This window comes from Ornithodoros turicata, chromosome 10 (genome assembly GCF_037126465.1).
Source record: "Ornithodoros turicata isolate Travis chromosome 10, ASM3712646v1, whole genome shotgun sequence".
Lineage (NCBI taxonomy): Eukaryota > Metazoa > Arthropoda > Arachnida > Ixodida > Argasidae > Ornithodoros > Ornithodoros turicata.
In genome coordinates, this window is record NC_088210.1 from 1,262,240 (window position 1) to 1,277,456 (window position 15,217).

At 48.4% G+C, this 15,217-nt stretch overlaps 1 protein-coding gene across 2 annotated transcripts in view; it reads right to left on the minus strand.

Annotated features, from left to right (window-relative positions):
- The window catches only part of LOC135371279 (uncharacterized), a 404,777-nt gene that overhangs the window by 312,668 nt on the left and 76,892 nt on the right, over nucleotides 1-15,217 (minus strand). For both annotated transcript variants that reach the window (XM_064605383.1, XM_064605382.1), the window contains exon 2: nucleotides 12,310-12,461. In XM_064605383.1, coding sequence (XP_064461453.1) covers nucleotides 12,310-12,461 — 152 coding nt within the window. The remainder of the gene's footprint in view (nucleotides 1-12,309; nucleotides 12,462-15,217) is intronic.

The window sequence follows — 15,217 nt, forward strand, 5'->3', positions numbered from 1 at the left end:
AGCTAGCCTAAATGAGAAAAATAAAACTGAATGAACAATCATTATTCGTTAGACACTAGTGTATCACAACATTCATTAGCTATGTCTGCAATTAGTTAATGTTCAGGAGTTTGCCATTTTTTCTATGTTCTTATGCAAACACCTTACTTCAGATCAGGCTTGTGATGCCTTCTTATGCAATTAGATGGAGGTGGGAAAAGCTGCCATCAGCTTACTGATGTTGCAGCTCCTGTAAATGGGGTCACGACAACGTCACGGGTTTTCCCATTCGGCTACTTCAGTTTCCACATCAGGACACCGCTCTTTGTCCTTGGTTGTACCCTTCCAGCGTTCTCATTAAAATGCAGAGCAGCAAGTGTAGTCCTAAAAGATATGCAATTGGGGAGAAATAAAAAAAAGGTGGCGAATGGAAACCGGGAATGTTTTAATTGCCAGTGCGCTGAAATGTAATACTTATGTTAAGGAAGTTGAAGCTACTGCGCAGCTCTCTCGCGCACCTTTTGGACAGGCACGTTATGGGCATGAGCTAGCATTCTCGTTTTCGCTTTCGAGCAGTAAAGTCTACTTGCTCTTGCTGTCTGTCGTCCTTGCCCTTCCTCAACATTAAACACTGGTGCCGAAACCCGGGAAGAGGACATTCCAAGGCCTGCAGGATGATGGAACCGCAGGAACAAGCCACGAAGTCCTTGCTTTTATCCAAGAGGAAATCCCTTCGTCAGCGGTTGACAACCGTGCTCAACGAGGCCGAACGCCTGCTCGAGACGACCGATGTTCCCGCTGACCATGCTGGCCGTTGCGAGCTACTGACCGAACGTATCAAGACGTTCGCTACTTCTCTGGACGAAGTTGACAGAAATCTGGAGACCTTGTTCACCGTTGAACAAGCTGATGCCGAATTTGACAAGGTATTGGAATATCAGGACCGCGTAGCCTCGATATCATGCTTATTAAGGAGGAGCCTTGTGCCTCAGCCCATCGCCCAGGCCTCTACGATCGCGGCGACAGTCCAAACCGGTCCTGCTGCGCCACCGGGAGGTACTGGTGATACGGCGTCGGGATCCATTCTGAGCTCTACTCGTCGTCCTAATTTGCCGAAGCTAGAGCTCATCAAGTTTGACGGCAGTATGGAGAATTGGCAGGAGTTCTGGATCCGCTTTGAGTCCATCGTGCACTGCAATTCATCGTTGTCCAACAATGAAAAGATGTCCTGCTAGCATTCTCGTTTTCGCTTTCGAGCAGTAAAGTCTACTTGCTCCTGCTGTCTGTCGTCCTTGCCCTTCCTCAACAATAAACACTGGTGCCGAATCCCGGGAAGAGGACATTCCAAGGCCTGCAGGATGATGGAACCGCAGGAACAAGCCACGAAGTCCTTGCTTTTATCCAAGAGGAAATCCCTTCGTCAGCGGTTGACAACCGTGCTCAACGAGGCCGAACGCCTGCTCGAGACGACCGATGTTCCCGCTGACCATGCTGGCCGTTGCGAGCTACTGACCGAACGTATCAAGACGTTCGCTACTTCTCTGGACGAAGTTGACAGAAATCTGGAGACCTTGTTCACCGTTGAACAAGCTGATGCCGAATTTGACAAGGTATTGGGATATCAGGACCGCGTAGCCTCGATATCATGCTTATTAAGGAGGAGCCTTGTGCCTCAGCTCATCGCCCAGGCCTCTACGATCGCGGCGACAGTCCAAACCGGTCCTGCTGCGCCACCGGGAGGTACTGGTGATACGGCGTCGGGATCCATTCTGAGCTCTACTCGTCGTCCTAATTTGCCGAAGCTAGAGCTCATCAAGTTTGACGGCAGTATGGAGAATTGGCAGGAGTTCTGGATCCGCTTTAAGTCCATCGTGCACTGCAATTCTTCGTTGTCCAACAATGAAAAGATGTCCTATTTGTCGTCTGTCCTCAAGGGAGAAGCCGCAGCTTACGTTAAAGGGCTTCAACTTACAGGCGACATGTATGACACGGCGGTCAAAATGCTACAGGATCGATTCGGCAATCCGGACTCGCTCATACAGTTCCATCTGAAGCGACTGTTAGCCATTCAGGACGTTCGTTCGTCCCGAAACGTCTCCGAACTTAGACGTCTGCATGACACGGCGCGCGCGCATATCCGCAGTTTGGAAGCGTTGGGAACTGGATTGAGTTCGTATTCTTCGCTGTTGTACCCGGTATTACAACAGGCCCTTCCAGTCGACTTGGTCCTCAGCTTTCAGAGGAGACTTCCCAGTGAGGCCGCGGACGGAACTGGAACCGCAGACGATCGTCATGAAAAGGTCCTGGGCAAGCTACTAGACTTCATCAAAATGGAAGCTGAATGCAGGGAACACATCGCAGCGGCAGAAGGGACACAAGATCCTCGACGTTTTACACAGAGTCGAGGTGGCAAACACACTCGAAATTCACAGGACCGACTGCCCTCCGCCGCAGCACTCGGGGCTGAAGCCAGTAAGACATCTAAACCAACGAATACCAAGAAAACTGCAGACAACTCTTGCTTCTTTTGTGGGAAGGATTACGACGTCAGGAAGTGCCGTGTAGATGCTGACCTGGCAGATCTTGAAGAGCGGCTTTGTCGAAGCCGCCGCTGCTTCCGTTGCGCAAAGGAGAATCACACCGCTAGAGTTTGTCGATCCGTCAAGGGCCTGAAGTGCGAACGATGCAGCGGGCGGCATTTGACGGTCCTATGTAGGCAAGGGAGTCAGAAAACTACGGATGGAACCGTCGTAGCAAGCGGTACATGGCAGCACTGTTCTCCGTACCCGCAGGTCGTGCTCCTGCAGAGGGGGTATGCCATACTTTGCACTACTTATGGCCGACGGAAGCCTATTCGTATTCTCATCGATGGCGGCAGCCAAAGGACATTTATTAAGAAGCCACTGTCGCGGAAAATGCAGCTGCCAATCGTGGGAAGGGAAGATCTCGCAATCAACACTGTCGGGAAAGCCGGGAAGCAGTCCTTGCATAGCAGGGTCAGTGTGACCCTCCGATCCCCGTACACGTCCCAGGAGGTGTCCTTTGAGGCTCTGGAAATACCCGAAATATGCATCAGTAACCTTCCGCATATAGATGTCAAGGCTCTCGATTGCCTCAGGAATACTGGAATCCAGTTAGCGGATGTGGCTGTGGCATCTGTCCCCTCACCAGAAATTAGCATTCTTTTGGGCGCAGACTTTTACAGGGCGGTTGCCACCGGCAAGCAAAGGCGGCTTCAGGGTAACCTCATCGCCCTCGAAACAACCTTCGGATGGACTCTGCAAGGTCCTGCGGGAGATTATTCTTCGCCAGAGGTGAACACTTTCCACGTTGATGTTTCTAGCTTCTCCCAAGGCGACTTAGATGAGAGGTTGCAGTCATTCTGGGACTTGGAGCACCTCGGGATTGCCGACGCCTCAGAATCAACGGGAATAGATCCCGTTCTACAGCGATTCGAGGACAGCACTCTATTGGAGAACTGTCGCTACAGTGTTGGGCTGCCTTGGAAGGACAACCTTGTCTCTAGGCTCAGGACAAACAAGACAACAGCTGAAGTACGTCTAAGAAACGCCACCCGCACTCTGTTGAAAGACCAGGCTGTAATGAACGAATACGACCAAGTTATTCGCCAGTACCTCGAGAATGGTCACGCTAAACGCATAGATGTCACAGCGTCAAAGGTTGGGCCGGAGTATTATCCTCCACATCATGCAGTGATCCGACGTGAAAGGGAGACTACTAAAGTACGCATCGTATTCGACGCCTCGTCAAAGGCACCTGGGTTTCTATCTTTGAATGACATACTACACGCGGGTCCTAATCTGAATTCGGACATTCTCTCTTTGCTGTTGAGGTTCAGGATGCATCCCATCGGCCTTGTTTCTGACATAGAGAAGGCCTTTCTACAAATTGGCCTTCACAAGCAGGACACCGACGCATTGCGTTTCCTTTGGTATTCTACGACTCCGGTTGCTGGGCAAACCCTCCCAGACATCGAAACTTGGCGGATGACTCGAGTACCCTTTGGTGCCAGGTCCAGCCCCTTTCTTCTTTCCGCCACTATTCGACATCACTTACGGCAGTCTGAAGGGAACTACCCTGAGACAGCGGCGCTTCTACAGGACCATTTCTACGTCGACGATTTGGTGGTCAGCGTGGAAACATCATCAGACGCAGAGATTCTGTACCAGGACACTTTGCGAATATTTGAGGCCGCAGGCATGAAGGTGAAGAAGTGGGTGACCAATGACGGGATCCTATTACGGCAGATGTTCAACGACGGCAGCACAACCGTCGAGACAACTCAAGATCACATTAAGAAGGTGCTGGGACTTGTCTGGGACGTACACTATGACAAACTACGATGTCCTCTCGCAGCCATTTTGGACTTTGTTGCAACCGAGACGAATGACAAGAGGCACACTTTACAGTCCGTACCAAGGATCTACGATCCTTTCGGCTTACTTGCGCCCTTCACCATAACTGGGAAGATTCTGCTGCAAAGAATTTGGAAGGCGGAGCTTGACTGGGATGATCCACTGCCAGAGGACATACAATCAGTGTGGAAGGAGTGGTGCGTGGGAGTGGCAGAACTGGAGCAACTCTCTCTCCCTCGATTCCTGGGATATTCGGGCACGGCCACGCCTAGGAAGATGCACGTATTTGCTGAGGCTAGTCCCTACGCTTACGGCGCGGTAATCTACGTTGAAGCGTCATCGAGCGGCTCTTCTAGCATGAAGTTCCTCGTCAGCAAGAGCAGAGTGGCCCCCATCAAGCGCCAAACGCTGCCAAGGCTTGAACTTATGGCAGCCCTTCTTGCCGACGGCTTTACCGATATGTCTGCACTGCTTTGAAGATTGTGCCCGACTGTGTGTTCTGGACGGATTCTCTCATAGCGTTGCATTGGATAAGAGGGCCAGTAACACGGTGGAAGACCTTCGTTGCGAACCGCGTCCAAGAAATTCAAAGCATCACTTCTACTGAATGGTGGCGACGCTGTCCCGGTGAGGAGAATCCGGCTGACTTCCTTACTTGAGGTGTCAAGGGGCATCAGCTGCAGGGCAGCGCCTTGTGGTGGCACGGCCCTACGTGGTTGGCACATGCGGAAAATTGGCCAAGTTCATTCATACCAGAACCCACTTGTCCTGATGGAAAGGACGAAGTGGCCCCACAACGTGTTCCCTCGGTGGCGATTTTGGCGGTTCAAACCCTCATGTCGCCAGAGCGGTACAGTAGAGCGAACCGACTTTGTCGAGTAACGGCGTGGGTGCTGCGCTACGTACAGAACTCAAGGGGTCGGAAGCAGACTGGCCCGCTCACAACACAGGAGTTGAAAAATTCCGAGCAGTACTGGATCAGGATGACACAAGCAAAGTTCCTGGACAAGAAGTTCACGCATCTTCAGAATTTCCGTTGGTACAAAGATGACGACGGCATTCTCCGGCTTTACGGGCGTCTCCAGCATTCCGAACAACCAGCAGCGACTAAGCACCCAATGCTACTACCGCCTGCTTCGGAAGCCTGGTTCACCCGCCTCATGGTTCTTCGCGAACACGAAAGGATGGCCCACGCCGGGGTTCAGGAGACTCTACATCAGATATGGAAGGATCACTGGGTGATCAGAGGAAGGCAATCTGTTCAGTACGCCCTGCACCACTGCTACTTTTGCCGACGTCTCCGAACACATTCATGCACCGAGCAAGAGGCGCCCCTCCCGAAGGATCGAGTTTCACAGCAACTTCCGTTTGACGTGGTCGGGGTAGACTTTGCAGGTCCATTGTATTACAAAACAGCGCACGGATATTCAAAGTCGTACGTGACACTCTTCACTTGCACAGCTACACGAGCCATTCATCTAGAGTTGGTAACGGACCAAGCCTTCGGCACCTTCCTCATGGCGTTTAAGCGATTTGTGGCTCGCCAGGGGTATACCAAAGAAAATCTATTCTGACAACTTTCTAACATACAAGAAGACTTCCCGAGAACTTCCTCCTATGATTTTCGCTCAATTCCAAGCAGTGAAAGAATATGCCACCCAAACACGGAGCACATGGGAGTTTATAGCAGAACAAGCACCATGGTGGGGAGGCTTTTGGGAGCGCATGGTGCGCTCCGTCAAAGAATCACTGCGCAGGTCGCTAGGTCGGTGCGAACTCGACTTCCAGGAGCTACAGACCGTGTTGACGGAGGTCGAAGCCATTGTGAATTCAAGACCTCTTACTTCGCTCACAGAAGACCCTAACGACACAGAAGCCCTTTCTCCTTCACACTTCCTGATCGGGAGACGGCTTACCGCCTTGCCCTCAATGCAGTTTCTCCATTCAGTTGACGTCAACGTCTCCCCCTCGCAGATTCAGCAGGCTAAAGAAAGTCTGCTAAACAATTACTGGAAGCTGTGGTCGAAAGACTACCTTCTCCAACTGCGGTCAGCTAACCTCAGCAAGCATGTAACCTCGGCCAACGTTCGGCAGCACGATCTGGTCCTCATACCCGAGCGACGGCAGCCCAGGATGTTTGGGACCCTCGGACGGGTAGAGCAGCTGCACATCGGTCGAATGGGCTAGTTCGTTCCTGCACCCTACGGAAATCAGGCGGCGCATACCTACGACGACCAGTTCAGCTGATCCATCACTTGGAACTCGACGGATGACAAGTCATTGGGGGGGGACTGTTAAGGAAGTTGAAGCTACTGCGCAGCTCTCTCGCGCACCTTATGGACAGGCACGTTATGGGCATGAGCTAGCATTCTCGTTTTCGCTTTCGAGCAGTAAAGTCTACTTGCTCCTGCTGTCTGTCGTCCTTGCCCTTCCTCAACATTAAACAACTTATCTAGCCCAGTGATGAGATGCATACTGAAACACAGTACGTCAGTGTAAGTGTATTGGTCATCAGTCAGTAACTGTGTTAGTCATCAGTAAGCTAACAATCGGACTACAAGTTGCAGCGGTCAGTCCTAAGCTATGACTTACGTCATGCAATACACAGCTCCAACATGAACCCCTTGACCAAACTGTTTTAAGCATGCATCGTGACCATAAAAGCCACCCGGTAAACCAATACGGAGAAAACTGTGCCTGAGTAAGGATAACCATTGATCTTTGACGCGGTATCGCAAGCACAGCATGCACCTGTCGTTTCCGTGATGAGGTGAGATAAAGGACACGGTAAGTATATCACAGAAGAAATGAAGATTAACAAAACGAGGGCCCTTGTGGTGCCACAGCACAGGTAACAGCAAAACATAACTATTTTCTTGTACACCTTTATTTTTGGAACTCATTGCGAATGGCATTTTCAGCAAGAATATCAAGGCTCAGGCAACACAACAACCACGGGCAGATTTGGGGAAGGTAGGAGGGGTCTAGATGTCATCAATTCATGAATAACACGGGGTTCCATGGGGTACAGCATGCCCCTGGCACTTCCTAGGAAAATCCTGGATCTGCTCCCGGCTATAATACATTGCATCATGTTTAACAATGTGCTGCGTCCCTTCCACAAACAGTCCCATGAGGCGATGAACGTGCCTTCAGTGTTTACCTGGCTTTCATCCCAAGGTAGGAGTAGTGTGTATTCTTTGGCGCAAAGCGGATGATGCAGACATGAAATGCCTTGACCATGTATGTCTCATCTTGCGGAGACACCTGCTGCAGGCCCTTCAGAAGCCGTTTTGATGTGATGGTACTACACAACTTCTGATGTGCTTGGGTATCTAGACAGTTGTGGAGAAACAATACTGTATATGTACATCTGCATGTTTTACAGTGCATTGCGCTGCATAAAAAGAGGCACATAGCAGAATATGACAAGATGTGACAAGCTGTTATGCAAGATGTCAGATGCTATTACCTTCCTTGATCCACTTGCGTGGTGCAAGCTCGTCATGTTCACATGACGGGTACCTGTTATGGTGGCCATGGTGTCTCCAACGATGTGATTCCACATCGACGTCCACTTTATTGTGACGAGCTGACTGCCTCCACCGCATGTCGTAGCACTGAAGTATATGTGGTTGATAATGGACCTGATCTATGGTTCTATAGGTTTGTTGCCTTTTGTTTTACCAGCAGCCACAAGCTTCTTTTCTAGACCTGCAGTAAAAAAGATTCATATACCAGAATATAAGTTTTTTTATATAAATGGGCTAACCTATGTGGCATAACAAATCGCAAAACAAGCCATTCATTTTGCATGGAGTCAAGCTACAAAGCTTATTTGGAATAAAGTTACCAACCTTTAGCGATGTGCCAGCAGTCGAACAGGTGTTGCACGTTGGGACAATGTTCGTTCAGGAACTTCCTGATTTAACTGTGCCTGCGTGATATTAATGTCGTGATGTTGAGGCCATCCAGCCGCTCCCCAGCCCCCTCTTCAAGACTTCAAGTTTCATGTTGGTGCTGCCCGTGACCTCATTGCACTGAAAGCACAATGATAGGGTAGTACTGTATGTGGGTAGGCTATCCGACATTACATTTTTTTGCAAGGGCACAGTTATAAAAAAAACAGCATAATATTTAAATATGCAGCGTACATGAAAAAATATCTCTAGAGATGCAAAACTAAAATTACATGGGGTCCAGGAATTTAGACAACTCACTTCTCCCTTTCAACATGAGATTCAATGAACCAATCCCAGGGTGCACCTGGCACTTTGCCATAGCCCCCTGCTGCTAGACAAGCCCTGGATGCGCTCCTGGTGGCACCCATTTGTATTGAAAGGCGCATACACTGTCATATTAAGCACTCGAGGGGGAGCCCCACGGTATCACGCGAAGCTCGAATTTCACTGCAGCTACATGAGGTGTGCTGACCTGGACAACAAGTAGAAAAAGTGTGTCTGACTGAAAGGAGAGGTGCAGAACAACATTTGCTACTTGTTCATTTTCCACTACTGCAGCAACTCAATTTTGCAGTAGTGGAAAATGAACAAGTAGCAAAATTAGGTTGAGCTTAATTTGCATCCAGAGTGCATAAAACCTAGCCAAATGTTGTTTTGCACCTCTCCTTTCGGTCAGGCACACTTTTTTATGTAAACATACTTCAAATCACGTATTCGAATGCCAGGGGGCATACTTGGTTCTCTACAAAGAATACATGCTACATTCAATGAAATCGTGCACGACCATACCGATGGATCGCACGGTGACGACGGACGACCTGGTGATAGTTGTTGAGGAAGTCTCGTCGATGCGTTCAATTTCAACAGTTTCATGAATCACTTCTATTTCTGCAACATCAATCTGGCGATGAACCTTCCCGTCCTGCAAAGTCAAAATAAAGTAGTAGTTGTTTGCAACATCAAACTCTTCGACCGTGCACTCTTTCTCTTGGTCGTGCAGCAACATTTCTGGGGGCTGTGTCGTGGCCGGCACCATGCACTCTTCTAAATGCTCTACGTCGGGCACTTTCAGTGCTGGGTGATGTATCGTGGCCGGCGCTACGTTTGACTCGACCCTAGGGGTGGGCTGAGTTGGTTCTCCGAAGGCCAGCGTCAGTACATGTCACCAACTTGAAATAACACATAAGGGTGGGAACGGACACTCGAACATGGCAATGAACAGTCGAATAATGTACGTACCTCCTCCCGTGCCCACTTGGAGATATGTAGATGGGTAGAACTCCAGCGAACCGGTAGAGATGTAGGAAGGGAGTTGCCTCAGGACAGAAGCCGCCGATATTTCGAACAGAGACTGTCCTTCCTCTAGGTAGGAAGGGAGTAGAACAGAAGAAGAACAGTCTGTGTTCGAAATATCGGCGGCTTCTGTCCTGAGGCAACTCCATTCCTACCGCTTGGAGATATGCTCGTCATGTTGCAACACAGGAGACAACTCCATCGGAACCGCGTCGGGCTTCAGCCTTCGCCTTTGTAGAGGAAGGTCGCGCTGTGCTGCGTCGTGAAAGCGCGTGTAGGCATCTCGTGGAAAGTGTAGGGAACAAAGTAGAGAGCTGTTTGTAGGGACAAGTCCCTGCTCGCAAACAGCGTCGATCCAAACCTTCCGCATTACGGGATCTTTTGGAAACTGGTGCATGGAGTGCCTAGTCCCGTCCATAGTGCTGCACCCCTGGCAACGCACTTCTTTTGAGGCATTGTCGGGGGTGAAATTCTCCAGTTTTGCAGACACTGAATAAATGAACGCTTGCGATGCGGCAAACCAAAACCACGACGCGCCGAATTGCGTAGCTATAGGAGCTGAGCGCTTTCGCGGCACGTGACATCACGTGTGAATGGGAACCAATTATGAACGTGCCCGGTGTGCCGTCATCGCTCCATTGTTTCCTGGTAGATTTTGAACGCTGGCGGGCAGGTTCACAAGTTCAAAAATCGGTTTCTCGATAATTATGCGAAACTGAAGCGAAATATTTTGCGTGTGTTGCCATGCCAATGTTGATACACAGTGCGTAACCACCACCCCAGCGATGTGTCTCAACACCTTTACCTATGTTTTTGCAGGTCCCAAAATTTATTTTGAAGAAATTCCAATACTTTATGCGAATGTTGGATATCTAGCGGAGTCAAGATGCAGCACCAGTGTTGTACCCGCTACCGAATTTGGTATCGCGATACCGATATTTGAGTTACTTGAGTAAAAGGTATCGAAATACCGGTATCGATACTTCTTCAAAATAACGGATTGCCGCTATCGTTACGAAAAAAAGTAACGCGATACTTTGCCCGATACTTTTGTTGCAAACACGAAGACGACTTCGCATACTTGAACAAGCCATTTATAGAATTGCAAATTTGAAGAAGGCAGTTTTGCGGTAAAAAGATAGCGTATTAATTATGTAGCTCGGACACGTTGCTTGACTTCTGTCAGTAGCTGCTTCTCAAAGTCGACTTATGTCGTCCTGCACTCTTAAAAATGAACTTCACCACATAACACGCATTTAGCCAACCATCACCCGGAATGATATGGTTCACTCCCCTGATTTGTTATGAGCGGGAGGCAATACGACCGCTTTTTGTGACACTCACGCAGAAATGTTAATTGTCACAAAAAGACGTACGCCCTGCGCTTTCCACAAACTAAGAGTGATAGAGGTACCACTCTATCCAATAGTTGGCCCTCAGGGTGTGCTATGTATGAAGCTTTGTTTTTGAGAGTGTAGCAGGCCGTCGTCTCTCCGGCAGCTCACAGAGGACAACATGACAATTACGTTAGTCTCAGGACCGTACATAACGTGGAGTCTAATGACCAAGGAAACCTATCCGAAATTAACTATACCACAGTATATGTGAGCGTGACTCAGTGTGACACAGCAGCTCAGCTGTGGAATCCAGAGTGCACTGTCAAGGACTTCACCTCTGTTTGTTGACCTCGACTCTTTTGTGGAGCCCAGCGTGGTTACTTCGTACTAGTGAACATGTGTGTGCTATAATTCCCGTTACAGAACACGTAGGAGTATCTTCAGGCTTCTTGTCGAGCGCTAAGCGGACAGTGATAATGAATAATACTAAGAAATATAGTCGGTGAAGAAAGGTTGGGTCACTGAAAAAGTATCTGTATCGGTAACGATACTGAGATACCATAGATTTGTAACGGAAATACATTTCCGATACCTTTAGCTTGGGGAGCAAACTGTTTGAATTGCGAGTGTGTCTTTTTACATACTACTGAGATTTAAGCCACTTCAATATCAGAATCAGTTGAAAATAGTTTAGTTCCGCTGTGCCTTCCATAATATTGCATATTTCATAACAAAATAACAGCTACACCAACAACACTCAAGGCTACAGTTATTGTGCCCTCAGGACGGGGTCCAGCCTTTGAGCATTTAGCGCCCCCCGTCATTCCGTTCAGTGCTGGCGGGAGCTATCACCTTGCACACCGCATCCTAAGGCAAAGCAAAAAGTTTTCAAAACGGCAGAGGCAAGCATCACAGGTGCAGGTAAACGGCCTCCAACGTAGAAATTAACGGCCGCACTTCAATGTCCATTAGTCGACAAAAACCGAAGGCACCCTCTTCGAACCTAAACTGCCACTGAAATGCAAAAACAATCTGCTCTCGTGCAGAAATTGGAGTCTCGTTGTTCAACGCTGCAAATACTCGTATATGCAGAAAAAAGGCACCTTGCCAACGACGACTGCACGGCACGGACACGCACGTCAAAATGACGTTTCCTGTCACATGGTACAAAGTGGCGCAACGCCCCACAGCCAATATGAGCACTCTGGGAGCATCCAGCCGGTTCAGTCACAGAGCGCTTGTATGTAAAAAAAGTATAATTGCTCAACTACGCCTCGCTAAGAGTTACGAAGCAGAGAATGCCCTTCTATGTAGCATCTGATAACTACCAGGTAATGAAAGCTAAAGATGGAGTCTACGTACCATGTTCAGCCAAGCCTGGCCGTATTCCCGAAGCCTTGGTATTGATCTGTACCTGTGGTGGGGTCCGTGGTCGTCGCCTCCCACAACGTAGACCTGAATGGGCCTCCACTTGTACATGTCGCTAGAGTTGCCCTCCCTCAACGGCGTCAGTCCTGAAAATGCATGGCGTAAGCAAGCCTGCTCCCGCACATAAGAGGATGCATAAAATGTCCATTAAAGGGCTGAACAAGGGAAACGGTCACGCTTGTGCACATCAGATTATGCAAGCCTACGTTGGTTTAGTTGGTGAGAGGGACTGCCTACTGATGCAAAGGTTGCGGGTTTCGCAATACGCACCGCTGTGGCTGAGTCATTTTAAACGAAGTGACAAATTGCTCAAAACTCTGCTTTTTTTTTTTTGCTCCACCAGGGCGTAGCAAGCCGACATAGGTCTGGCTGACCTCTCCTTGCGTGGACGCCACCTCCTGTTTATTAACCTATATACCCCCTGCCGTGCAAAAGATTGCACTTACTTATTTATGTATTTGTTTATGCATTCAGTTATTTCTCTGTACTCAAAGGGTCTACATGGCCATCACATTGGGGATATTGGTTGAAACAAGCAAATACAAGACAAAGCAAATATGTAGGTGATGAAGAGAAACTACGTGAGAGAGGTGATTTGGTCAAAATAGGCATGTATGTGTTTGATAAATGACTTATGGTTGTACGTGGTTGCAAGGGGGGCTGGAAGACCATTTCAGTCAACAGCTGTAGAACACAAAAATGATTTATAAAGTAGATTAGTATTGCAGATAAAACACTTAACTTGTTTAGGGTGGTCGAGTTGTGAAAAAACAAAACAAAAACATATGCAAATAGCGTATTCGAGCTTAGGTCTTACGTATATCATGTATGTCAGTCGCGTGAGGAGAGAATGAGCTTTTTTGAGTTTACTCCTAACGAAGGCCAAGCGTACGATTAGCACTACCTGATATGTGCTCAATGAGAGTATTCTATGTTACTTAAGTTAGACGAAAGATGGTCCCCGAGGTATTTATAACTATCAGTTAAAGGACGAGGGGTGTTATCAATGAAGCACCCAGATACGTGGCCACGGTAGCGGCAGAATGAGCAAATCTAGTGGTATCTCCCAGGATTCACACGATTGGTGTCTTAGGTCCAGATCATTCTGCAAATGAGAGAACTGAAGTTCTGTGGCTGGAACAACATATAAGGGACAAACATAAACAAAGCCTCAAATTGCCTAAGAAATTAACGATGAAACTCGCTGAAAAGTCTAGCCAGCTGTAGGACTCGGACCCACATATTCTCGATTACCGTTCCAGGGCTCTATCGATTTAGCTAAGCTAACACGCCTCTCCAGCGACTTTCGGGGTGCGTCATCTGAGGGGACAAACCAGCCACTCACTCTGTCATTCACTCATCCTCATTTCACTCTTACATTTTTGCTCACTCATACACACATTCATACGACGGGATCGACGCAAGCGGCAAATGTTGAACATGAGAGAACTGATGTTCTGAGGCTGGAACAACATTGAAGGAACAAATACAAACAAAGCCTCAAATTGCCTAAGAAATTAACGATGAAACTCGCTGAAAAGTCTAGCCAGCTGTAGGACTCGGACCCACATATTCTCGATTACCGTTCCAGGGCTCTATCGATTTAGCTAAGCTAACACGCCTCTCCAGCGACTTTCGGGGTGCGTCATCTGAGGGGACAAACCAGCCACTCACTCTGTCATTCACTCATCCTCCTTTCACTCTTACATTTTTGCTCACTCATACACACATTCATACGACGGGATCGACGCAAGCGGCAAATGTTGAACATGAGAGAACTGATGTTCTGAGGCTGGAACAACATTGAAGGAACAAATACAAACAAAGCCTCAAATTGCCTAAGAAATTAACGATGAAACTCGCTGAAAAGTCTAGCCAGCTGTAGGACTCGGACCCACATATTCTCGATTACCGTTCCAGGGCTCTATCGATTTAGCTAAGCTAACACGCCTCTCCAGCGACTTTCGGGGTGCGTCATCTGAGGGGACAAACCAGCCACTCACTCTGTCATTCACTCATCCTCCTTTCACTCTTACATTTTTGCTCACTCATACACACATTCATACGACGGGATCGACGCAAGCGGCAAATGTTGAACATGAGAGAACTGATGTTCTGAGGCTGGAACAACATTGAAGGAACAAATACAAACAAAGCCTCAAATTGCCTAAGAAATTAACGATGAAACTCGCTGAAAAGTCTAGCCAGCTGTAGGACTCGGACCCACATATTCTCGATTACCGTTCCAGGGCTCTATCGATTTAGCTAAGCTAACACGCCTCTCCAGCGACTTTCGGGGTGCGTCATCTGAGGGGACAAACCAGCCACTCACTCTGTCATTCACTCATCCTCCTTTCACTCTTACATTTTTGCTCACTCATACACACATTCATACGACGGGATCGACGCAAGCGGCAAATGTTGAACATGAGAGAACTGATGTTCTGAGGCTGGAACAACATTGAAGGAACAAATACAAACAAAGCCTCAAATTGCCTAAGAAATTAACGATGAAACTCGCTGAAAAGTCTAGCCAGCTGTAGGACTCGGACCCACATATTCTCGATTACCGTTCCAGGGCTCTATCGATTTAGCTAAGCTAACACGCCTCTCCAGCGACTTTCGGGGTGCGTCATCTGAGGGGACAAACCAGCCACTCACTCTGTCATTCACTCATCCTCCTTTCACTCTTACATTTTTGCTCACTCATACACACATTCATACGACGGGATCGACGCAAGCGGCAAATGTTGAACATGAGAGAACTGATGTTCTGAGGCTGGAACAACATTGAAGGAACAAATACAAACAAAGCCTCAAATTGCCTAAGAAATTAACGATG